Source organism: Bacillus rossius, chromosome 6 (assembly GCF_032445375.1).
Source record: "Bacillus rossius redtenbacheri isolate Brsri chromosome 6, Brsri_v3, whole genome shotgun sequence".
Classification (NCBI taxonomy): Eukaryota; Metazoa; Arthropoda; class Insecta; order Phasmatodea; family Bacillidae; genus Bacillus; species Bacillus rossius.
Window position 1 is genome coordinate 26,605,749 of NC_086334.1, and position 24,740 is coordinate 26,630,488.

General features: G+C 40.4%; 1 protein-coding gene across 2 annotated transcripts in view; it reads right to left on the reverse strand.

Moving 5' to 3' along the window:
* Positions 1–24,740, reverse strand: part of LOC134532896 (uncharacterized) — a 110,681-nt gene that overhangs the window by 16,517 nt on the left and 69,424 nt on the right. For both annotated transcript variants that reach the window (XM_063369924.1, XM_063369926.1), the window contains 6 exons: positions 12,495–13,606; positions 11,349–11,583; positions 9,977–10,098; positions 8,314–8,454; positions 7,273–7,370; positions 4,781–4,964 (listed from right to left, as the gene is read on the reverse strand). In XM_063369924.1, coding sequence (XP_063225994.1) covers positions 4,781–4,964; positions 7,273–7,370; positions 8,314–8,454; positions 9,977–10,098; positions 11,349–11,583; positions 12,495–13,574 — 1,860 coding nt within the window. In that variant the 5' untranslated portion in view covers positions 13,575–13,606. The remainder of the gene's footprint in view (positions 1–4,780; positions 4,965–7,272; positions 7,371–8,313; positions 8,455–9,976; positions 10,099–11,348; positions 11,584–12,494; positions 13,607–24,740) is intronic.

Sequence of the window (24,740 nt, forward strand, 5' to 3'; positions counted from 1 at the left end):
AGTACGGGCACAACAGGACAATTACGTAGACGGGGAATCAGAGATCTAAAGCCGAGGGACGTCAGAACATATTTATTTATAATTATAAGGAAACCTTGTTATTCTGATGTGATGTGATACAAATCAACTATGCTTTACCATCTACCTATAATACTTAATTGAAGCAATTTTCTAGTGATTTATGACCTTTTTTAGTCAGATCATTTGTTTCCTCGAATTAAAATTCCCCAACTGAAACAACTAGCCCCTGGTACAGTATACACTAACACTTCGACAACTCTAGCGAACCAATTGATTATTGTAGATTTAACAAATATACAATTTTAAAGCTTAATAATTAAGCAACAAATATTGCTTCAGTGATAATCATAACAGGTCTTTCATGTTTATGTAATATAAATTTTCATTTCCTGTGAATTTGAATAAAATCTTTTTTCCTAATATTATTGCATATATAGTAAAACATATATGGATACATTTTTGATTATTTTAGTTTGGTTTACTAAAGCTCTTCTATAATAATTATGTTTACGGAATGCATTATTATGATATGCTGCAAGAAGCATTTATTTAGAATTTGATGCAGGTGTTTCTTGTGACGTAAAAGGTTTGGAGGTTAACTTTTTAAATTGTTACTATAAAATGACGCAATAAGTACACAACACTGCTATGCTTGGAATGCTCTACCGATTCAATAGTTTATGCTAGTCTCTTGAAAAATATGTCAATTTGAAGCTTAATAATTATCTTAAAAAATTTTAGTCAAGTGGTTATTATGTCGAATCCTTTATTTTTATGTGAATCTTGTTATTTCCTTGCCTGAGATAAAAAAAAATTATTTAAATTACTTAATTGATTTATATCTTACCTTTAATATTAACATTAATGGAACATTTATCAACATAAATATGTACAATAGTATTTCAAGAAGACTATGTTGAAAACTGAGTATATGGGAAGCATTTTAATGGACTACTGTAAGTGGCTGTCATGTTGGACTTAACTGTATATTATCGGTGATGCGCACAAGGTCTACTGACAAATTTTATTTTCTGGGCTATGAAATATGTTTTTTCTTTTTTTGCTAGAATGAGCACACAGTTATTCTAAAATTAACTGCAGACAACTTTCTTGTGTGCTCATTTCTATACATAATTTCTTGGCTAAAAATTTAGAAATTTACAGATAAAAAAAATTAACTGTGCATACCCGACTTCCAAAGCCAAGCAGAAATCCTACTTTAAATGCTGTGTAAAATACTAATTTAAAATAAATTAACTTATAATTTTGCTATTTAAAGATGTGGGGGTTATGAATAATCACACTCCATCTTATCAACAATGCAGATGTTTAAGTACTCGTTTAATTATACAACTACAAAAATACTTTACTCCTGGAATTCCTGCTGATCAATTGTATTTCCGTAAATTGAATTACAAACCATGTTCTCTTTTTCAATGTCAATTGTTACAAGATTCAAGGTCAGGTTTTACACTGCATGGCATCTTCCATAAAATAGCTACTAAGCCAAATAACTACCTCACCAATTGAGCAATAATAAAAAAATAAGGATTTACAAGGTAAATTTTTACTTCAAACTTTTACAATTAAAAAATATGCATAAGTAGAAAAATGGAAAACTTTTAAAGATTTGAAACAGATCATATTTAAAGGAAGTAAAGTAATTTAGTTAATTAAATACAGAATGATAGAAAATTTCTGGGTATAAAAGTAATGGGTAGCAGGAAATGTAACAAAAAAAATAATTTTTACTAAGGTACTTATGTCCCTAAATGTATACCTGCAAAGTTACACACGAAATACCTAGTGTACAAATTTGAACTTTGTGCTTTATCAGGGCACCATTCCACCACTAGCTGAGAGGACATGTGATAACAGCGCAGTGGCATTTTTATCACACTGCGGAAAGCAAGGAGATGAGGATGCAGATAGAGTTGTTATACGCACTAGCAACCAGCTACCTGGTGTACATCACCCTCCGTGGTATGCAGCTCTCAGTTTCAGGCAGTTGATTCAGCCGTAGGTGGTCCTACTCAACGCAGAGTGCGCTGAGAGAATCCTTGGTAAAAGTGCACCGCTCCCGCTGCAATTCCCTTCGCCTTCGCTCACACCATCAACGTGTTGGCCATCTCTGCCAGCCAAGTCTACAGCGAAGTTGTTCCGCAAACCTGCTTATCGCAGCACCACACTCCAACACTGTGGTAATCGCCCAGAGCCAGAACGCGTGAACGTGCCACCACCGACCCACCTCGTGTGCCGTGCGCCACACTGCTGGTTGCTCCTGCGTATAGCTAACTCAACACCTGCCCCTGGCTCAGAGCCTTCTTCCCGCGGAGCGCTCGAGCGTCACTGCAATGCGATTGCGTGTCCTCACGGCGGAGTGATGTCCTTATTCAATTCCAATTTGCATGCTTCTGTTCACACCTGTATCTTTGAAGGAATACGTTTTTTGGCATTCCCTGCCATCCTTTAAATTTATGCCTAGCAATGTCTGAGGATACAGTCTATATGTAAATTTTTTTTAGCACAATATTCCACAAGAAATTATTTCAAATGTACACAGAAGTAAATTCTAAAGAGTTTTTTTTTAAACAGTAAGAAGAAAGAGAAAGTACCTACCTAAGATTCTTTCACAACATTAAAGAAGCAAATACAGACTATGTACTAACAAATTACAAACACTAACACTACAGCAGACCATATTATTTGTACAGTAGCAAGAGTTAAAACAGCTAATATTAATGTGAAAAGGTGAGAGTATTTACATTATTTTACTCTATTATAATATTACCTACATATTTTGCAAATACCTAGTAACTATAATATGTTCTCATCTACTACCACATGGTTTACACTACTCACCAAACAGCAGGCTTCAATAAGGAACGCAATGAAAAGGGTACAGGAATTACATACTCTTGAGATTACAAATACTTCATGGCACACTGCAAATTTTTTCTACTCTAGTTACTTGAACTCACTCTAAACAAAACCAAATAGGTAACCATGAATGGATAAGAATTCTGCTTGGCTTTAACTATTATATGATGCACACACAGAGAGTTTTACCTGTACCTATGTGTTTTAAAAAAAGATTTTATATTATACTTCAAACTTACTTAAATAAAATATATAAGGTAAATACTGGATAACTGAGCATTTTAGCTAACAAAATATATTACAAAACTAAATAAAGGGATTATTTTTTTAAGTACGTAACTTAAATGCATCATGCTAAACTCATATCCTACAAAATAGGGATTTAACCACAAATAAATAACTGAAGCTTAAATTTACTAGTACTTATCTACTTCCTTAACCACAAAAACTTGAAACTGAGCTGAATATACAACGAATAAGGGCATCAAGTCTAATAAAAGTGGGGGAGGAAAAAATTTAATATGCCATAACTTACTACACAAGAGTGCAATATCTAAACACAAAATTTTATAAATTATGTATTATGTTAAAGTATACTGAACACTTAAAATTTATTTTTCCTTCGAAATTTCTCTAATTAATGCTTCATCTACATGCATGCATCTTGTCCATGTATCCTACGGTAAATACACCTGGGGCAGTTACTGTGTTTTATCGCATAAGGGTCGCACGCGCGTAATCGTCGCAACCATATTTTAGGCTGTCAAAATTGGGGTAAAAAAACTTCTCGCGTAAACGTCGCAATATGTTTTTGGTCCAGCTAGTAGATGCCGAGCGCTTTGTGTAGGTATCTTTTCCGTATAAAACAATGTATTTTAAAGTAGGAATCAAATATTTATTTGGTCATTACTCCTTGCTTAATAAATTAACGGAAAAATACGAATTTGTTTGATGTGTAAATTTTCTTATAAAGACGTTTTTAAACGTTATTTCCTTTATCTGATCGTCTGCGTCGCCGCAGTGTAGGTATAACCTAAAATTTAATTTCGGTCATTACCACTTAATAAATTGACGGAAAAATACGAAGTTGTTTGACGTGTAAATTTTCTTATAAAGACGTTTTTGAACGTTATTTCCTTTATCTGATTGTCTGTGTTGCCGCGGCGTACCGCTTATAAAAATGTAGCCAGCGCATTCATGTTTGGTTATGTTGCTTCCCGTATAGAGCGCGCGCACGTAGTTGAATATCGATATCTCGCCGAGTGCATACAAAGCGCGCTCTCTGTCAGGTGCCAAGTTAACTACATTTGATAGTCCGCATTCTTTCGTGGCAAGTGTGTACTACGACACGTTATTTCACGTCAGATTCAAGTGGCTTGCGTTCGCGTTAGAGTTTTAGTTTTTCTATTTAAAGTTGAAGAAAGGTTTTTGTTTAAGGAATTATTAATATAGATTGTTTGGCGTGCTCTTGTATACTCCACCTTTTTTTTTTAAATAAACGTACTTTCCATGAACGGGTTTTGTTTTTATGAATAACTTTACCTAAAAAAATGTTTATTTTTCCGCATATTCGTCGCAGCCCTACTTTTCAAACTTGATTTTAGAATAAAATGTGCGACAATTATACGAGAAAACACGATAGTTCAACAATTCAACTGCAACTACTCAAATCAGTGGCGGATCCTGAAGCGTGTGAAGGAAGGGGCTAATGTTGGGAAACTGATGTTTTTAATTAGTTTTTCCCCTCGCTTAATCGTTTTTCCTGGTACGGAAATGGGAAGGAAAAGGGCTTCAGCCCCTGCACTCGGATCCACCAAGGACCGGCGTCGTGGCAGGAACACGGGAAGGAGGCGCGCGGCGATGGAAGGAGCACAGTTACCTCCAGGTCCTTGTCGGAGATGTCGTAGGAGGCGACGAGCTGGTCGACGAGGCTCTCGAGCCGCGAGCCGAGCCCCGAGAGGGCGACGGCGGCCCCCGACACGGCGGCGCCCTGCTGCAGCAGTAGGTCGCGGCTGCGTCTCTCCAGGCTGCCGAGGCGGGCCTGCAGCGCCAGGTTCTCCTGCCTGGCGCACCACACCCGGCTCCATTGGCCCAAACTAACCAGGGGCCCGCCTAGTGCTAACGAGGCGGAACGATAAGTGGGACGCCTGACACTGCTTCTAACGCAGTATCGCCTCCAAGTTCAAGGCGGTATGAGATCCGAGTCGTAACACTCAACATAATATGGCAGAGAAATAAACACAAAGGTGTAATGCAAGTCCTTTCGAGTGCTTTCAAGAGTCTGTACCAGGTGTTAAATGGGTAAAAATAATTTTGAAAAACTCATGTTTTAGCGATTTTAACTCTTCAAAAAATAGTTTACAAATAAAATACAAAAACAAAACTACTCTTACACCCTCGGCATATTTTTAAAAGCTTTTCGTAAACAGACCCCAATCGGCTATCTTGAGCAGTTTTCAAATTGTGTGATTTTTTTCTAATGCTCTGCATGCCGTATGTGTGCCCGGGTAAGCGGACCTTTAGTAAAATTTTTTTATAATTTTTTTACATAATATGTGTATCCCTAAATGTACATCATAAATACTAATTGTACAAATAAATAATCTACAATATAATTTTCCAGATTCACACACAGCTTATATATCTGTGATTTAATATATACAACTAATTTATCAAGTTGTCCCTTATTTACATGAGCAGGATGAAAGATTAGATAACCTTGGTATTCTTGTAAAGAATTGTTGTTACCGTCATAAGATGTAACTTCACAGCTCCCAGGGAACATACTACCCTCACATCTACCTTTTGAAAAAATTCCTTGTCAGAAGGGGTGGACGAGTATAATATTCTTAATATTGGACTTAAATTTAAGATAAATTCTGCTTTGAGCTTCGGAACAACTCAAATTTTTGGTAGTTAAAGTAAAAATGACATTTGTACTAGAGTGTTACATGCATGCTTCGATGGAAAAAAAAAGTGTAACAAAAAGTATAAATTATTTCTAATAGTGTGTTTAAGATAAGAATGTGTGTGCTGAAGTAATTACAGATGTGCTAGATTATTTCATAAACACCAAAATCCTTTTTATTCTTACATTTTTATGTACTTTTATTTACTTTCATAGTTATGCTTATTTTTGTAACTATCTGTTAGGTACAACTGCAAGTAGAAAAAAAATAATTTGAAATTTTATTCAACTGCAATATTTTGCAATTTGTTCAAATGCTTGATATTCACTTTGAAATGAGATACCCAGGTTTCCTCAGTCCTCCATTGTTAGTACGTATCATTCTTCCACAAATATAGACTAAGAGGCCAAGATAACACTGTATTAAGTTGTGGTCTTATCTACACTCAGATCCCCCTCAGCTGATTAGGTGAGGCTAGACCTCAGCTGAGTGAGATCTGAGTGTAGATAAGACCACATCTTAATGCAGTGTCTGCTTTTCCAATTAGACTTTCAAGTTAATAAGATATAGTGGTGTTTAAATTCAAGCAAATGTGTACATGTGGTTTAAACATTATATGGTTAATGCACACATCTTTCATTCGGCCACTACACTAACAATCCTTTTTCCCTCCACAGATGTCTTGATACCAAACTCTCATAAAATAATTACAATAGCAATATTTATGTTTTAAGTTGCTTTTAAAATACAAATATATGCTAGTCACACCAATATTTTTCTGAGGTTACTGCACGAATAAAACTTGTAAAAAAGTACATCAACAAAAAAGTCTCATTGAAATTATTTTCTGACCAACAGTAGCATACCAAAAAAAGATTATTTCTTAGTTCTTTTTCTCCAGGTGAATGTAAAACCATTTAAGAAAATCCCACTAAGATTTCCTGTGTAGTACATTTTAAAACATTTAGCATTGGACCCATAAATACATAGAATTATACCATTTTAATAAGTTCTCCCTGTTAATAAGTTTATAATTTCTGAGAAGGTATCTTGTTAATTTTCTTAACAGAATTGTACTGTATTAATACAATTTATACTATAATAAATTATTTGAGTTGAAAAACAAACCCTGTTTATCCATCCACTGTTACTATACTTGTATGTCACTAATCTAGCATTGTTTGCATGTGCGTCTCGTGTTTCTTCACTAACCTGAAATTTCTATAGTAACCATTATTTGATACATGTACAGTTGGCATTTGCAAGAAAAATCAGAAACAGAAACTTTAAAAAAGCTTTGGCAAAATGAGAAAACTACATTTTCAAATTAGCATTATACGCAAAGTATTTATTTCAACGAAATCTGAAAGTGTTAAGTTTTTTGAAGGAAATTTCTAAATTCAAAGTTGTTTTTTTCTAAACATCTCTTGAAGTAGATTTGATTACTACATACATACTTTACCTTCTTTGCTCACTTATACGGACAAGATGTTTGCACTCTTCTTGCTGTTGCTCGAGATCATTCTTCCGTTGCTGTACTAGCTGCTTTTGGTGGGTAATCTGAAAATTAGAAAAGCTGTACGGATCTCTCTTTCTCTCTCTGTATCTCTTTCTCTCCATTTCTGACAAAAAAAACTAACACGTATGTCATCACCAGGCCAAAACTACAATCGTTACCATCAATTTTTCAAATTTTACATTATGAGAATGTGACAGGCTTCCTGAAAAATTTCCAACAATTTATTTAATGTAATTAATATTTTTTAAAGCCTTCCTCTGTAAAATCTACAAGCAGTACTCTATTTTGAAGGATTAACTTGAATACTATCCAGATTTTTATACAGTTAACAAACACAAGTTCAAGATTCATAAAAAAGATTGTCTAATGTCAAAAAGGAACAAAATATTAAACACACTTAGACACTGTCATAATTTAAATGTATATAGTTTTATGTACTGTCCCTAGAAGTGATGTTACGACGGCCGGAAGTAAAATATCCAAGATACTAATCTGTGTACTTCTAGCATACTTCCTATTATAAATAAAAGTCACTATTTTGAAAAAAAATGTTTTATATTTTATATATTAAAGTATTTAAGACTCACAAGTATTTTCGCTTTATATTTTACTATTAGCAAATATGTAGAATGAAAAAATATTTAAATAATATTATAAGAAGTTTTAACAATATTGTGCACATACAAACAGCTAATAACTATGAACCAAAGATAGAATCATTAAGTAGGTTGTCAAATTCATGTATCAGTAATAAATAGGGAAAAAATTAGCAATTTCAGTTAGGCATTGTTTTGCAATGAAATCTATTTGTTTTAAAAACTGTGCGTTTGAATGGCTATTAATGTTTAAGAGGCCAAACTTCGTGCCCATCCGAATAGTTGTAGACACCACACAAGTAAAGTAGATACATAACAGCGTACTACAAGTCAGACACAGCCTTAGTTTCTGTTAAACATGACGACGTGGATTTCTGTAGGCACTCACCTCCACTTCCGCTTCGCGCAGAGCCTCCGAGAGTGTGGATTTCTCAGCTTGCAGGAAGTCCTGGAGCTCCATCGACTCAAAGTCATTCTCCTGTTGCTGCTGCAGCAGCATCTTCTGTGCTGCCAGACTCTTCTCCAAGTCCTGTAACACGACCAGTCACCAAGTCTAATTCTCACTATTCATGGATGGGAGTGTCTTTGAAGCTTGAGAGGAGGCCGTGATTTGTTTGAATTAAAATTTAAAAAAAATTGACATAAAGGAAAGGGTGAGATTGTGTGTTACTTATAATCCATACTAATTTATTAGAGGTAAACTGAATCAGAATTACAAGTTCCACACATGACATGCAATTTTGGTTATCTATTATTTTTTGTCATAAATATTGTTACAAACGCGACAAACTTGACGGCGATGAGTGCCAGGTTCGGAGCAGGCTGGCGGCCACATAAGTCACGCGCCGTCCACTGACTCAAGGCATGGCACGCGCGCCTGGTCGAATTACAAGGGTCCTCGCTACTGCCTCCCCCATCCTATCCCCGCGCATTGTCCCGCCTCGGGCTATTAACACCTTTAGTGGCCCGAGAATTCCGGACTTGCTTACAGAGGCCGCCGCTTGGAGTGGCACAAATAAGCGTCTCCAATCTCGATGTTTCGGGCGTCGGGTCGGCCCGGGATGACGCGACACGTCACAACCACTCTCGTCGGTTAGAGAATTGGGCCACAGGTTTTTTAGCAGCGACGCCGGCCTCCGCGGAAGTTCCGCAAGTGCCGGTCGAGTTCCGAGAGTTCGGAGAGTTCCACGAGTGAAGGTTAGTGCGACATCGGCAAAGGGCAAAGAGGGTAAGAGACCCCCCCCCCCCCCCCCTCAAGATCACTCCCTCTTAGCAGAGCTTGCAACCCCTGCACTACAAAAGTATCTTGCAGAACACTTAAAAAACCTACTGTGAGGGCAACAGGCTCCTACAAGCATCAACCCCATTACATCCACGTACACCCTTCCCTTGCTGGAGCACTTAAGACTGATTTAATCATTATCAATAATCATGTTTTCAGTGGTGGTCTTTATTCCTTTGTTTCTAATGACTCTGCGCAGCATTCCTGCATACAGGCAATGATGTAAAACTTACACTTAAAACACTGGTGAGTACAATGGTATTTGATAAAAATATTACATTTAACGTGCACGTATGGAAAACAAATTATGCATGGCATGGTACATTTATGGGTTTTTTTAAGGAAGGGAAAGAAAGGGGGGGGGGGGGGGTTGTTCACAATTTCTGACCTGAGTGAAGGAAAACCTAGACCCATCTGTTTTTTTTATCATTGCGATAGTTTATTTATTGCTATTTGAAATATTTTATAAATATCTTCTGCGAAATTTGTTTCAGACAAAACGAAAAATTTAAAGATAGCAATCGTGATAAATTTACAAAAAAAAAAAAACTCATTGATGACAAGGAAACGAAACAACTCGACATGTGAGACAGAGCCTTAACTATCGCATGGGGAATTCCAGCCATGCACTTAATCACCCCTCCCCCCATCCTCTTCAGCCCACACCAAAAAGTCTGAGTGGATTTTAATGTTCATTGTACACCTATGCAATGTTAAGTCCTTGCAAATAACACACAATTCCATAGAGTTCTATTTCAAGTATGCTCACCCTCTGAAGAGTCCTACAGCGAGCTTGCAGTTCATTAATTTCTCTCTGCTGTTTTACAATTATGTTGCTAGATGAAAGTATGTGATTCTCCAGTTCTTGTAAATAGTTACTTCTACTAAGCTCTGCAATAAAAAAAAATCACACTTTTTACAACCCATTTGTTCATATTTGTATACAAAGAATTATAAAAATGAAAAGAAACATTAAGTTTTTATTTTACACAATTAGCAAGAGGTTTAAAACAACAAAAGAAGTAGGCAATGCAAAAAAAAGTTGGAGTTTGATACAAATACTTTACACTTGTCATATGTGTAGGATATCTACCTTAACGATCACAATCCGTGAACCTCTACAATTATGTATATTTAATTTATTTGAAATTATTTACTAAGGAACAATACAAGTAGGAACACACCAAACAAATAATTGACCTTATATACAATTTTAGAACTGCATCAAATTTCTCTTAATTAAAAAATGGACTGTAAGGGAATTATTGTTTAGCCCATGAATAAGCATAGGTGTATGCAGAGGTGGGGATGAGGGGTATGGAATTCCTCGCTCACCCTAAATCATAAATCCTAAAAAAAAAAAAAAAAAATTTCATTCCCACCAAAAAAATTAAGAATTGGAAAGAGGAAGCAGGCAAAGAAGTTCATGCCCCCTCCCACCAAACCAAACTACCAAAATTTGGTGCATGCTCCTGTGAATGAATGCATTTTTAAAAAAATATGTGAGGAATTAAACTGGATGTACCTTCCAGATAAGTGAACTTGTTCAGGTAATGCACTATAAGCCAGCCATTTCAGCATTTCACATTTAACAAGTACCTACTGGGAACAAAATTATACAAATCTAGCAGTTGAATTTATTTTTTTCCCTCATTTTGAATACATTGATGCTTATTTTTAATTCTTAATAGTTGTTTACCAACAACCTTTCATTGCCTGACCATTTTTTAAACATAGTAGTATCTCATAAAATGGCCAATCCTACAATAAAAACAAAATTTCAAATAATCTCTAAATAACATGCTACAAACATTCACTCAGCCACGAATATAAATTATGCAGAAAAAAGTTATAGGTTGATAGTTCAGTTACATTCATTCTAAAACCTATTGAAAATGCTTAAGTGAAAAATAAAATTTTTAAACTAGAGAAAAGATAAATATTAATAATTCTACTAAAAAATAGAAAAGATTCTTCTAAAAAGCATTTAGAATTTGGCTTACCGGTACATGAACAGAAAAAGGTGTGCAACTGCTAAACTTTATATCATTACAGAACAAAATTAATTATGGGTACAACTCTTAAGCGAGGTTTAAAACCAGTTTATCTGAATGTACATTTGCTTTTAACTATGTGTTTACCTGCTGTGTAGTGGCTGCCTTTGACAGAACAGAGAACTACACCAAGCCTGTGCTCTATGTCCTCCAATCTTGCCTTCTCCCCAAGTCGCCCCTCTTTCTCCTCCGATAATTTCTCTTGCACAACGCCCAGCTCTCCTCCTTGACGCTGGAAGTCAAGTTCTAACTGGGCGTGAGTTTTCCCCAGCTCTTTCAGCCGAGATTCCAACCGCTCTATCTCTTCATCACGAAGATCAACCTAAAAACAAAACACTGATGAAATCAGGCCAATTATTTTCTTTTAACAATACCAAATGCCAAAGGATGAACATCTGCATTTTCTAACATTGGTGGCTATGACATTAACCGCCATTAAGAATGTCACCTGTTGAGATCAAATGCATGTTGTGCAGGAGTAAATAAACATCATGGTAGTCTTATTATTCAAGAGAATTTCTTATTACATCATCAAATCACAGGAATGCAACAAAGCTATTAACAGAAATAAGACTAGTTTTGCATTACTTAAGATTTCCACAAACTAAATTATACATGTCAAACGTGTACGGAAAATATTCAGGAAACAGCATTACTGCTAAAATATCATTAAAATCAATTTTAACATTGTATGTAAAACCAAAATATAAGTCGATAAATTTAGTAAAATTTAGTAAAAAATTAGCTGAAATTATTAATTAAAAAAAGTAGCTAAATCCACAAACAATTTTATTATTATCATAGAATCTTTAAAATTTTAGTATTTGAAAAAGCAATTAATAATATATTATTTACCCCTAAGCTGTTTGGGTTGAGCGACTTGGCACATAATGCCATAAATGTAAAAATGTTTCGACCCTAATGATTAGAGACCTGCAAAATTCGCGGGTTCAATGACCTCCAGGATAGACTCTACTACACTCTACACACTCGGGCAAATGCCACCTGTTCATTGGCTGCTGACTTGTGAGTTGTCTCGACTGAGTGTCTGTGATTCGACACTTCTTTGAGCGAGGGTCTCTTAATTGGCCCTCATTAATGTAGATTAACAGTGAACCAGTGGTAGAAGCAGCGCTAAGGTATAATTATTTGAATTGTAGCATATCACGAAATGACTCCGCGAATTTTGCAGGTAGTTCTTGAAGGCATGTCGGGTGCTAAGTGCTAACCCACCTGCACGTCCCGGTCGAGGGCCGGCTCGCGCAGCGGGGTGCGCTCCCTGATGCCGACCCCGGCCAGCGCCTGCTCCACGTCGCGGCCCGTCAGCGCCGTCTGCACGCCCGTCTCGTGGAAGATGCGGGTCCTCTGGTGCGAGCGGCGCCGCGGGTAGGGCGGCAGCGACCTCGCGGCGCCGCCCGCCACGTGCTGCCTGCGCAGGCTCGCCGCGCGGTTCAGGCTCGAGTCGCGGCTCACGGACAGGCCGCGCGCCGGCGGGTCGGGCGACTGGCGCCTCCCGCGGCGGGGGAGGGTCGCGTACTTGTCCAGCGCGCTGGACTTGCTCTCCATGGCGCCCGCGCCGCCGCTGCTGGTGGTGCTGGACACCGCGGGCCTCGCCGGCTGGCTCTCCACGCTCCCGCCGCGCGGCCTCGTCGGCGCCGGCCGCGACCTGGCGGTGGACGGCCAGCGCCCGTCGTCGCCCGCCGCCTGGGCCCTCCTCCTCGCGGCGGCCCCGCTGCTGTCGGCCGCGGCCTTGGGGACCGCGGCGCGGGTCACCGGGGCCCTGCTGCCCCCCGCAGACCTGGAGGGCGCGGGCGAGACCTTGTCGCGCCGGGTGGTCGCGCCCGCCGCGGTCCTGGGCGACACGCCCGGGGCGCGTGCCCTCGCCGCGGGGCCCTTGCCCGCCGCCGCCGGCTTCTGGGCGCCCGAGGGCTCCGCCCGCCTCTTGCCGCCGCCCGCGACGGACGAGCTCTCGCTGCCGGTGCCGTCCCCGCCGGCGGGGAGCACCAGCGTGGAGCTGGTGGGCACGTCCTCCGCATCCTCGCACGTCGAGTAGCTGATGAGGCTCGAGTCGCACGACTGCGCCGGCGTGGCGCTCGAGTCGTCCAAGCCACCGCAGCTGCTGGCGTAGCCGCCGCTGTTGACGCTCAGGCCCCTCCGGAAGGCCACGAAGGACTCCGGCCCGCCGTTCAGCTCGACCCCGCTGTCGCTGCCTTCCCCGCAGCCGCCGGGCGGTTCGCAGTCGCCCACGGAGACGCTGATGACGGTTCTGTCCCCGTCCGGCGCCTGGCCGCCCCCGCTGCCCGCTGCGTCCATCGGCGAGCTCGTCCGCGGCGTCACAAAGTCATCTGAAACAACACCGTCGAGCATGAGGGGGTGGTGCAGCAGCGACAGCTAGCTGCATTATGCTGGAGTCACAACAACGCATATCACGTTCGACATATACCTGTATCACGTCAGCGCGTCAAAAATGTCGGATGCCACAGCATTCATATTTCAAGGTACAATTAGTTTATATTTACACTCTCTGACAACCATTTATGGAAATATGTTGGTTTGTATAATTTTTTCTAGGGTAATATCGTTTTACGTCCATATATTTGTTAAACTGTCCTTATAAATTTCTCAAATATTTATTTTCGGCTTTTATGTGTTAATCCTGGTTCATAATAAAATGAAAATGATTTTACGAGTAGTTCCCAAAGTGTTATGTCATCCGTGATCCACAATTTTTTTTTAATTGTGAAGTTTCTTTACCTACAAGTCTGAAATACATCGATTCGTTTTCTTGCACATATGCTTAATTCACTTCCAGTTTGAACAACCCTCGTTAAGGCGCTTCCGGGCACAAGTACGTAGAAGTATTCTGACACGGCCTTAAATTCCAGATTACATGCGCGGTGTCGACCCAATGTGCAGTGTCTTTTAAGTATAGCAGGGTTTTGTACCCTATGACTAGAAGCGAAGGCCAACGCCATTGGGCAAGCTACTTGATAAATTGAGACTTTGGCAGGAGGTTTCAATTATAACTATTGATTTAACATCTTTGTCTCGCAAGCTTTGCGCCTTGGAATACACAGATTACACTCGTGCAATGAAATTCCACGCAGGCAAAAGCTCAAACAGATTTATAAGCCTTAAGACAGTGAAGTTTAAGGACAAAGAAAAAAAAAAATTTTCAGCTGGGCCTACAGGAGCATATACTTCGCGAAGTTCATATTTATGTACGTTGGGGAAATAAAAGTGCCAAAGTCCATTTTAACTAAATTTTTGCCGTTATGTGGATAAAATTGGATGTAACGCTAGAAAGTGACCCATGTGCCACACTTAACTACGGTCTGAAAGTTGTGCCTCCCCCCCCCCCCTACCCGTTTCCACAAACTCCAAATTTTGATCCTGTTCAATTGGCAAAAATGCTGTCATTGTCACAAACAGGTGGTGCTAAGAATGCCACGAGCGTTCGGCCACTCTTGGCTTCTCGCCCGAAGCTTGCTTTGGTTGAAAATATTTCATTGGAATATTTTTGTCCGGCGCAGTGTGTATTTACTTAGATATATCTACTATTCACGAACTATTAAAAAAAAAAAAATTGCAATGAGAACAGACACTTGCTAAGTGCGACGAGACACTGTAACCTCAAGAAGTGTCATACTCTAATGTTTCGTCATTGGAAACATTTGCGACCGTACTATTGCCCAGTAAGCCGTTCAATATTGGCAGTGACGGAACCAGAAGCTTGTGAAAAGGATGAAAAGGAGGTAGAGCAAGAAACCAATATATGTTCCCCCGATTTTTTTTTTCTGAAGAGAAAAAACCGCTTTACCCTATGTTAGCTGCGATCAAAAATAGCCCGCTTCCCCTTCATAACATTCCACACTGATCCGTCTCTGAGTGATGGGACACAAAATTGTGTCCGTACAGCTATATTGCGTGCGCACCCTATAATATACAAATCCCCCCCCCCCCCCCCCCCCAAGCACGGCACCAAAAAAAAAAAGGGGGGTGAGGGTGGACAGCCCTTTGGATGCTATGTTTGTGTTTGCTTCAATACTTAAATTCAAACATTAAACTTTTCTTTCATAAAAAGTTGTATGAAAATATTAAGGTTCATTATTCGAAACATCAATTTGCAATTATTCCATGACCAATCACCGACTTATTAATGTCATGTTTTGAAACTACAACAGACTTTCTTTGTACACTAGCCTCTCTCCAGAAGTCTACCAGGAGCTCGCTCCCGAAACCCCTATTTGCCCTCTTCGCTCTACATATAGTCTTGTCTTATATAACTCGTCTCTTGTAGGTTCTCAAAAGTAGTCCCAGTGATCTACGTATCATTCTGCCACTATCGCTTCGTCGACAGTGTTTTTTGTGAACTGTTCCTTACGGTTGTCTTGTACCCGAAAAACCAAAATCCGGTACCGTCGGGAGGGGCAAGAGTGAGGGAGAAATGAATTTAGGTTTTTTTTTGCTGGCAGTAAGAAAATTACAAGTCTATTAATAAAAGAATTCTCTGGATACCTTACAAGTTATGTGATACACGAAAAACACGTCTGTATTTAGTTTTTTTTTTTTAATTATTGAAATGTTGTACGTAACGTAATGGGGAAGGGGACCGGACAAAATGACTTCCCCCCCCCCCCCCTTGACAGGCTTTTTTGTTTCTCACGATGGACCTGCCAACATCGCGCGTTGCTTGGCAAGTGACAGTTGAGAAATGGGGTACCGCTGGTGCTACTTCTGATAACTGTCAAATCTGGTATGTTGCGTGACACCGACTGTACGCCCCTCGTCATCCAAGCGGAAGCAAACGCCCCACCCCACACACAGCCTTCCTCCACCCCCCCTCAGAGTCTTGATGGAGGGGGTCGGGAGCGGAGGTGCGCCTCGCGGCAACATTCGCCCGAGCGACCCCCGCGGGCCGAGCGAGGGGTCTTACTTGCCAATTACACCTCATGACATCGATTTTTGACGGTAGTTTCCATAGCAACTCCCCAGTGCGCGCCGAGTAAACACCTCTCCACGGGGGGGATAACGTTTCGGCGGTGTGCAAGGTCTGACGAGGCAACGCGGACGTGTGTGTGATGCAGAGCGCGTGAAGGGAAGCCGTAAAGTTCACTCACCCCCGATCAGTGTGCGCGCGCGCGTGTGCGTGTGAGAGATTCGAATCACGAACGCAGCATGATATGCAGCGGAAATTTTAAAAAAGAAAAAAACTTTCATATAATATTTAGCTGTATAGCAGCTTATTACTTTGTTTTAATTATCATTATACTGAATTAATAATCCGCTAATAAAATATATATTTTTCGATATTCCTGCAAAATAGCTAATTCGGCACGGCCGAGATTCCAAAAGTACAGGACTTTAGCCTACCATATTTATATCTATGACAACATACAGTATGTCTATAAAATATTGTTCCAGTTATAAATGTTTATAGTATCAACAGTAAGCGTTGTAGGGTTTCGGTTCAATATCACAATTAAAAAGCAACTCAAAATAAGTTTTAGATAAACGAGTTCTGCTTCGTTGTTTTCTCGCTTGCAGCGCCACCTACGCAAAATAGCGAATCCTGAGCGTAAATTGTTTTGTGTTCTGCAATTTGCCAAGATTGAATCTGTAATTTCAGTTCAAAGTTTCGTTTTAAAGTTTGATTGTCGACGTCCCTGACCGTTGGATTGGTCGTAATGGTCGAGACGACAGAGCTCTTTTTCGCTGGCCTCCACGTTCAACTGACATAAGGTCATGCGATTTTTTTTCTTCTTGTGGAGCTTTATAAAAGAACGTGTCTACGTTCCGCCACAACCTAATGATTTGCCAGAGTTGAAACGCATAATTTAGGAGGCTATTGCTTCCATTACTCCAAAGTTGTTAACCAAAGTGTGGGGAAAATTGGACTTCATTCTTTTGTGGACATCGTATATTATAATTGGATATCCTTGTAGCTCCTGAAACAACTCCCAGCCGCCACGTAACGTGTTGTTCGTTTCCCGATGGCGAAGGAGCCCACACAAAACCAGATCAACCCTATATGGGAAACATAATGCTAGTCCCACAAGGGATTGATTAGCGAGCAATAAAATTAGTGGATCTGATTATTTCCGGATCAGCTGTGCATGGAATATCATTGACGTGTAACATCTTAGCTCTCGGTATACGGCCTTTGGTAGAGGTAATTTCGTGGATGGAACGTAAATCGCATTGAACGGAAATGTGCTAACCACGGTGCTGCCACCTGTTACGGATTGCGCGAACCAAAGTTAACCTAGCTAAAGGGAAACATAGTATTAACTGCTTGATGAATTTTAACAAGATGGGCAGTATTTTAATAAAATTCCTTATCGAAAATGAGGTTCAAAGCTGGGGTTTAGTAAATTTTTTTCGGATCTTTTTAATTACATAGTTTAAAATTTCGGTCTGCCAATCAAATAATTCAATAGTCGACGTAGCTGCTCCGGCAGCGAAATCTAGCGTCAGGTGCGGAAACTGCGTTCAGAAATGCAGTAGAAAACACAATTTGCGTATATATCTCACGCTCGGCATTAATTTAAATAATTATACGTTAAATTTGGTGTTGTATTTTGCAACATGAGAACACATGAATTGCACGTTACCGAGGTTATATGTTATACATCTCTGGCGAGTACTGTTTGTAATAATTATGAATTATCGCCGCCGCGCTCCGACGGGAAGAAGATCCTCGCGCGGGTGTATTTATAGAGCGCGCTGGAATCCCTCCTGGCTCGCCGCCGCCTCATCGACTGGCAGTGGCTGCCCGCGGCGCGACGATGCACGTCCCTCCTTGTTTATATTTACACGAGCGGCGGTCCCGCCCGACCCTCCTTCCCTCCCTCCCTCCCACCCACCGCCACCCGGAGGTACCGGTGGCCCTCGACGACAGTGTGTCCACACCACGGCTCGTGCCTCCATTCTCCGTCCGCTCAGTGAGGCTCTCTGCGGCCTGCGAACCAACGGCGCTAGTAGTGGAACCTATTATTTTCAGTGTCTTGAATGGGCGTATCTTTTTAAAATTCGGGTTTAGTTTAAAACCGCAAGCTTCACTAATTGGACGAGACACGCCAATGCAAAGAATTGGAAGTTGCCAGACAGCAGAAACCACAAACACTTCGGATTTTTGTACCACCCGGTAGTTTTTTTTTTTGTGATGGGGCACCTGACGAGACATGTCTCGCACAACATAGTTTAATTTTCCCCTGTATGAGTCTCACTCGCAGAAACAAATAATACGGCAGAAGTGTGGGTTTGCATCTGAAATATATTTTTGTTCCCACATAGCTGGTGCGGTATGGCTTGCAGAATCAAAAGAGAAATCTACGTTAATTTCACCGATGGAATTAGAAATTGTCAGTAAACGGCATACTGTGTCGCAGTCTAACATCACCATCGCCTTATGATGGTTAGTAAGTATTAATTAGAATTAGAATCTCTGTCGTTAAAAACAGTTACTTTCATAAACATAAAGTCATTTCAAACTCAATGCAAACGTTTCACTTCAGCGAAGGTTTTGGGTGTCTAACTAATATGGCAAACAATTCTAAGGAAGAAAAAAAAGCTTCACACTTACCATGTAATCATGCATACGTGTGGAACCCCTGGTTTCACGAGAAAAGTTATTTTTGTTTCGTATTGAATGGAGATTTCGAACGTAATTAAAAAAAATTTTCACACGCGGCGCGCGCTGGGGAAACGGGAGCAGCGAACTCCCAACCTTGCGCCTGCCTCTCTCGGATGCCGAGATGCTTATCTGCGCTCCGTGCTGTTCTGTTCCTGCCTATGTCCTGTTTAATTAGAGCGGCCGGTGAAAACAAGCCACGCCCCTCCCGGCCCGTGCAGGCATGCCGTCGTTTCTCAGGCGCGCGTGGAACTTCCTCGGAGAGCAGCCTGCACGGCAGGTTTAGACGCGACACGTCCTCACTCTCTTTACCGAGGATCAAGTTTGAACCGTACCCAAAAAGGTCTAATTCGTCTTTCCTTAGGCGCGATCTCACACGCCGTCTCGATTATTTCATATTCCTTTAGATTTTAACACGATACCTCTTATTGAATTTGCTGTTTGCCCTGTCACAGATATTTACAACGAATATTAACCCAAGTATGTATGTGTATTGTACATGTATGTATTCAGTGGCGGATGCAGGATTTTGGTTTGGGAGGGGCTTGACCCAGCTGAGGCTAGGCTTTATCAAGGCAAACACTAAAACAAAAGTGGACCCAGGTGCTTTTGGAGCCCCTTAGCCCCCCCCCCCTTCTGGATCCGCTACTGTATGCATTGTTACGAACGCGGACAGGACCGCGACGCGAGCCCAAGTTCGGAGCTTGCTGGCGGCCCCGCACGGCCACTGACATGTGTGCCTGGCCGGATTACAAGGGTCCTCGCTACCACCCGCACCGCCCCCGCCTCAGGTCATTGGCAATGACCCTTTTGGCGGCCTGGGAATGATGCGGGTTTCCCGCCACCGCGCGGAGTGGCGCGAATTAACACCGTCTTTTCGGGCCCAAGGTGAAGCGACACCTCCAAGGGGCGGAGATGAAGAGATAGAGGGGAGATATCTTTTCTCCCTTAAATCAACCATCTGCTGACTATATTCCCGAAATAAATGAGCGAACAATGTTCAGTTCTCAAGAACAGCCAGTGGTCAAGCCACAAATCCTGGACGGAACTCCAGGACGTGTTTAATCAGCAAACTGCAGCTTAGGCAACGAAGAAGGAAAAAAAAAACCCCACTTCAAGTAAGGAGGGGGGGAAGTTTATGAGCATTCTTACGTCACTAGCTATTCCGAAGGTTTGGATACGGGTCTAGAAGGTGACTTTCAAATTACGTGCGGACGCTGCTACCCAGAGTCCTTGAGAAACACGCTTGTGATTCTGCAGCACTCTTCGGCCATTTAGAAACCCAATCAGTGACGATAGTCTCAAAGAGAAAACTGGGAAATTTAAACCAACGAACATGCATCGGCTGAAAAATAGTTGTTTTACAACAAAAAAAAATGCGCAGTGCGCATAAACATCGAAATATCCCAGAATACGATTTACGCAATAGGTACTATGGAAATAAATAAGTAGGAATAAAAGTGCCAGGAAAATAGCACTGAGTGCGGAAGAAATACTTGATTGTAAAATATTTCACTACTACTCGACCAAGATATCTGTGAATCTGGAAATTATGCTATTATTCTATCTCCATTCCCTACGGACCCCCCCCCCCCCTTACACACACGCTGCCCTTAAAGCGTTAAGAAGCCGGAATATACTGATAACCTTAACTTAATACAAAATTATTGTAGCCCCCCAGCACAGATATGGTCTACAAATATGTAAATTCACGTACAAGTCAGTTATTTTTACACTACAAAAATTATATTGATCACCACAAGTGAAAACACGTAAAAAAAGTAAAATGTATAAATCCCATCCCATCGTTTTAAGTTAAAATTATAAAGGTATTTTGTTTGTAATTTAATTAATGCTAGAACCAGAATAGCTACTTCAAAACATATATACTTATATATATATATTATATATATATATATTATATATATATTATATATATATATTATTCTTCAAGTTTATATATCCCTAGATCAGTACAAGAAGTGGGACGTGAGTTTAAACTTGCGTCCTCCAGCTTGGAATTCCACTAGGTTGTGCAAAAAAAAACTAACAACATTCACTCAAAACACTACCGGGAGCTTATCTTGAGTGAAGGCGACACGTACTGGACGATTAAGTATCGAATTCTTTCCTGTTTAGTTTTATCAACATCCACTTCACTAGATTTCAGTCCACCGGATAACTTGAGTCCTGGTGCAGCTAATTAAGATTTCCCAATCGCTCCGTAAGTTTCAAGCACAGACCTATGGCAATGCGATAAAAAAATATAATAATAAACTTTAAATGGTTTTGAGTTAGTTGTAACAAATTTCCCTTTAACGCAGTCACGCACGTGAGGATCACACAAGCCATCAGCGTGGATCCCAACGTCTTCAGGGGAACCACACATAACTTAGAAAGTCACAACTTAGAACTGTCATAACTTAGAAAACTTGGAAAAATCCAAGTAACTTAGAAACACACAACGCAGAACCACACAACTTAGAAACGTCATAACGTAGAAACGTCATAACGTAGAAACGTCATAACGTAGAAACGTCATAACGTAGAAACGTCATAACGTAGAAACGTCATAACGTAGAAACGTCATAACGTAGAAACGTCATAACGTAGAAACGTCATAACGTAGAAACGTCATAACGTAGAAACGTCATAACGTAGAAACGTCACAACTTAGAACTATCACAACTTAGAACTATCACAACTTAGAACTATCACAACTTAGAACTATCACAACTTAGAACTATCACAACTTAGAAACACACAACTTAGAAACACACAACTTAGAACTGTCATAACTTAGAAACACGCAACGCAGAACCACACAACTTAGAAACGTCATAACGTAGAAAGTCATAACTTATAACCGTCATAACTTGGAAAATTTTAAGTTGTGTGTTTCTAAGTTATGACAGCACCCCCGTCTTCAGCACAGCCCCGGGGCTTCAGCGCCGTTGCTTGGTCTGGTTGGTGTCCACGATTCCAGGCCCCGCCCATCTGGACACACACACACACACACACACACACACACACACGGTGCGCAGGGCTTCAGGAAAGTAGGGTCTGATTGCGAAAAGCTTTCAAGAATTCGCTGTCGTCCGCTAAGTAGTTCTTTTGTTTCCAGATGAAGTTTTTAAACTTTATTTTTACGAGAGTTAAAATAGCAAACAAAAAAAAAGTGTTTTCAGAGTAAATTTAGGGCATAAAACAAACTGTACAGATTCTTTAAAGCACTTAAGGGGCTTGCATCACACCTTTACCTTAGTTTCTCCGCCATTTGTTATGTATACCGCTCAAATTTCATAGTTGTCCTATGCACGACGAGAAGACTGCGCGCCAGTTCCACTTCCTTGCGCTTAGAGGCGATACCGCGTTATAAATACCAGCGAGCGTCGCGCTTATCATCACGCCTCACTAACATTAAGCACACTTCTGACTAGGCGGACCCCTTAACGGGGGTAGTCCTTGAATTATTTTGCTTCAATCAATATTTGTTTTTTTTTTTTTTTTTTGTATTTTTGCCGACGATTTAAATATAAATTATAATACAATAGTCCATGGTTACAAATGGTTTTAACAATTCATTAAGTGTAATTGTTTGGAGGAACTTAAGAAAAAGTTCATATTTCAGGCCTAGAGTAATTTGACATCATTCAATAGCGTAGTATGCAGTTTTGAATTAACAGTTTGTATGTATCATTGTTGTAAAACTATATATTTAGGATGAAATCCATAAACCCTAAAAATCTCTAGAATATATAGTATTTTGGAAAACCAAATGTTTTATTAATATATAATTATATACTAATATGAAGACTAACTACAAAAGAAACACACTATTAATTCAATACTTCATTCTACCTGATCTTTGTTCATGCTATGGTTGAAATAAAAATTGGCCTCAAGTTTCTCAAAACCAACAAACACGTATTAAACAGGTAACATCAGTTATACATAACTAACCATAGTTATAAAAATTAATTTCCATAAAAAAATAAACAAAAATAGGAAATTAGAGAGTTAAAATAATTCAGGAACTACCCCCTTTACGCCTACATGTTGAACATTTTTTGAAACCAATTTGGAAGATTAAAAATTGACTAATTTCTCATATGAAAATACGGCGATTTTGCAATATTTTGCATTTGAGTATTAAGTTCTCAACCCTTTCCACAAAAAGTGAATTAAATCCTCAACTAAGCAGATGAGAAGCGGATAATTTTTGAAAAAAGATACACCGATAATGCAATTTTTTAACACGCGTTTTCCTATTACCAGGTTAGAAGCAATTCCTAGGGTAGTTCCCAACCTTAAATCTCGGTTTCACGCGCCATGCATCTTATTTTTTCTTATTGCTATTATTTTGGAGGGATTTTCCTGTAAACTTATACAATAGCTCTCAAGCATTTTGTTTTTTGTCTCACATTTCCCCAACATATTCTTAATAAATGCAATCAAATAGCGGCAAAAAGTCACACAGCTATCACTAGCGCGACCTTTTATAACTCAAAAATTAAAGTTTACGCCCGTTCTATAATGACACGTAAACGGAGACGTATCTCTGGGAAGAGAGATTCTACAACGCGCAGACGGTTACGAAGCCGTACGTATTAGCTCGGCAATGCTGAGCTCTTCGTTTACGTTGCTCCGTGCGACCAACAGAAGCCGAATACTTGGCTGCGGTGTTAGCCATGTTTATGTTCTAAATACGTTAAAAATACAAGTACAAAAACAAGTACAAGAATATCAAGTGTTCTATTATTACTTTGTGTTTTATTTTTATTATATATTTAAATTCTGCTCGGGCTATGATCTCGAGAAAACACTTTTTTCCCCATTAAATTAATATTTCGTACCCTTGACAAACTAATTGTCTTCCACCTGTTACGTTTCCGTAAATTGTGGTAGCAGCAAACGCGACAGTGAAATATTCCGGGATATCCGTCTGCCTTCACGTGATCCGTCGTCAGTTTCCGTGCCATTGTAGAGCGGGCCTTAGTAAATATTTGACGGGGAAACTTGTGACGAAACAAATTCCAAAGAGCTATCGGAATGTTATCTGCAACAGTAGTGACCAGAAAATGGAACCGCCAACTGTGATGAGACTCGCGGCAAGCGACCACGGCCTGTAAAACACGCTCGATGAGCAGAGGGTTTTACCCACCGGTCGCTAACTCGGCGGGACGAAAATACTCGCGGCGACGAGTCATTTCTGCCCGTTCCAGTGGCCTCGCTGAACGCACTGTCGCCGCGAAGCCACGTTGTGAGAGGGGGGTAGGGGTTAGGGGGGGTCTGGTGCGGATTCGTGATCTCAGCCGGAGACCGCCTCCACGTAACAACCGACCAACGACCTCTGCAAGCGGAGCAGAAAAAGGCTTCGCGGCGGTCAGACATCGACGTCCGAGGGAGACCTAAGATGCACATAAAGTTCTGCCATTCCCGATTATACCCGAACAATTCACCTTCGGCCAACCTCGGGATTTGTTTTATTTTTGCGCAGGAAAAATGAATTCAAATATTAAAAGTAGTCAGTTGGGTTAGCTACATTAAAACACTTTAAAACACTATGGACGGTTAGTCAGGTTAGTATAGCTACATTAAAATAAACAGAGAAATATAAATATATATAAATAAACCCGAGGTTGGCCGAAGGTGAATTGTTCGGGTGTAATCGGGAATGGCAGAACTTTATGTGCATCTTAGGCTTCCCTCGACGCGATGCCCCGGTGCGAACGGTGAAAGCCGCGGGCAGCAGTCATTATAAGCAGATGAAGGACGAACCTAGGGAATTGCACGGACGAGTGGCGAGGCAGGAAAGACCCAGAACGATATCCTCGAGATATAAA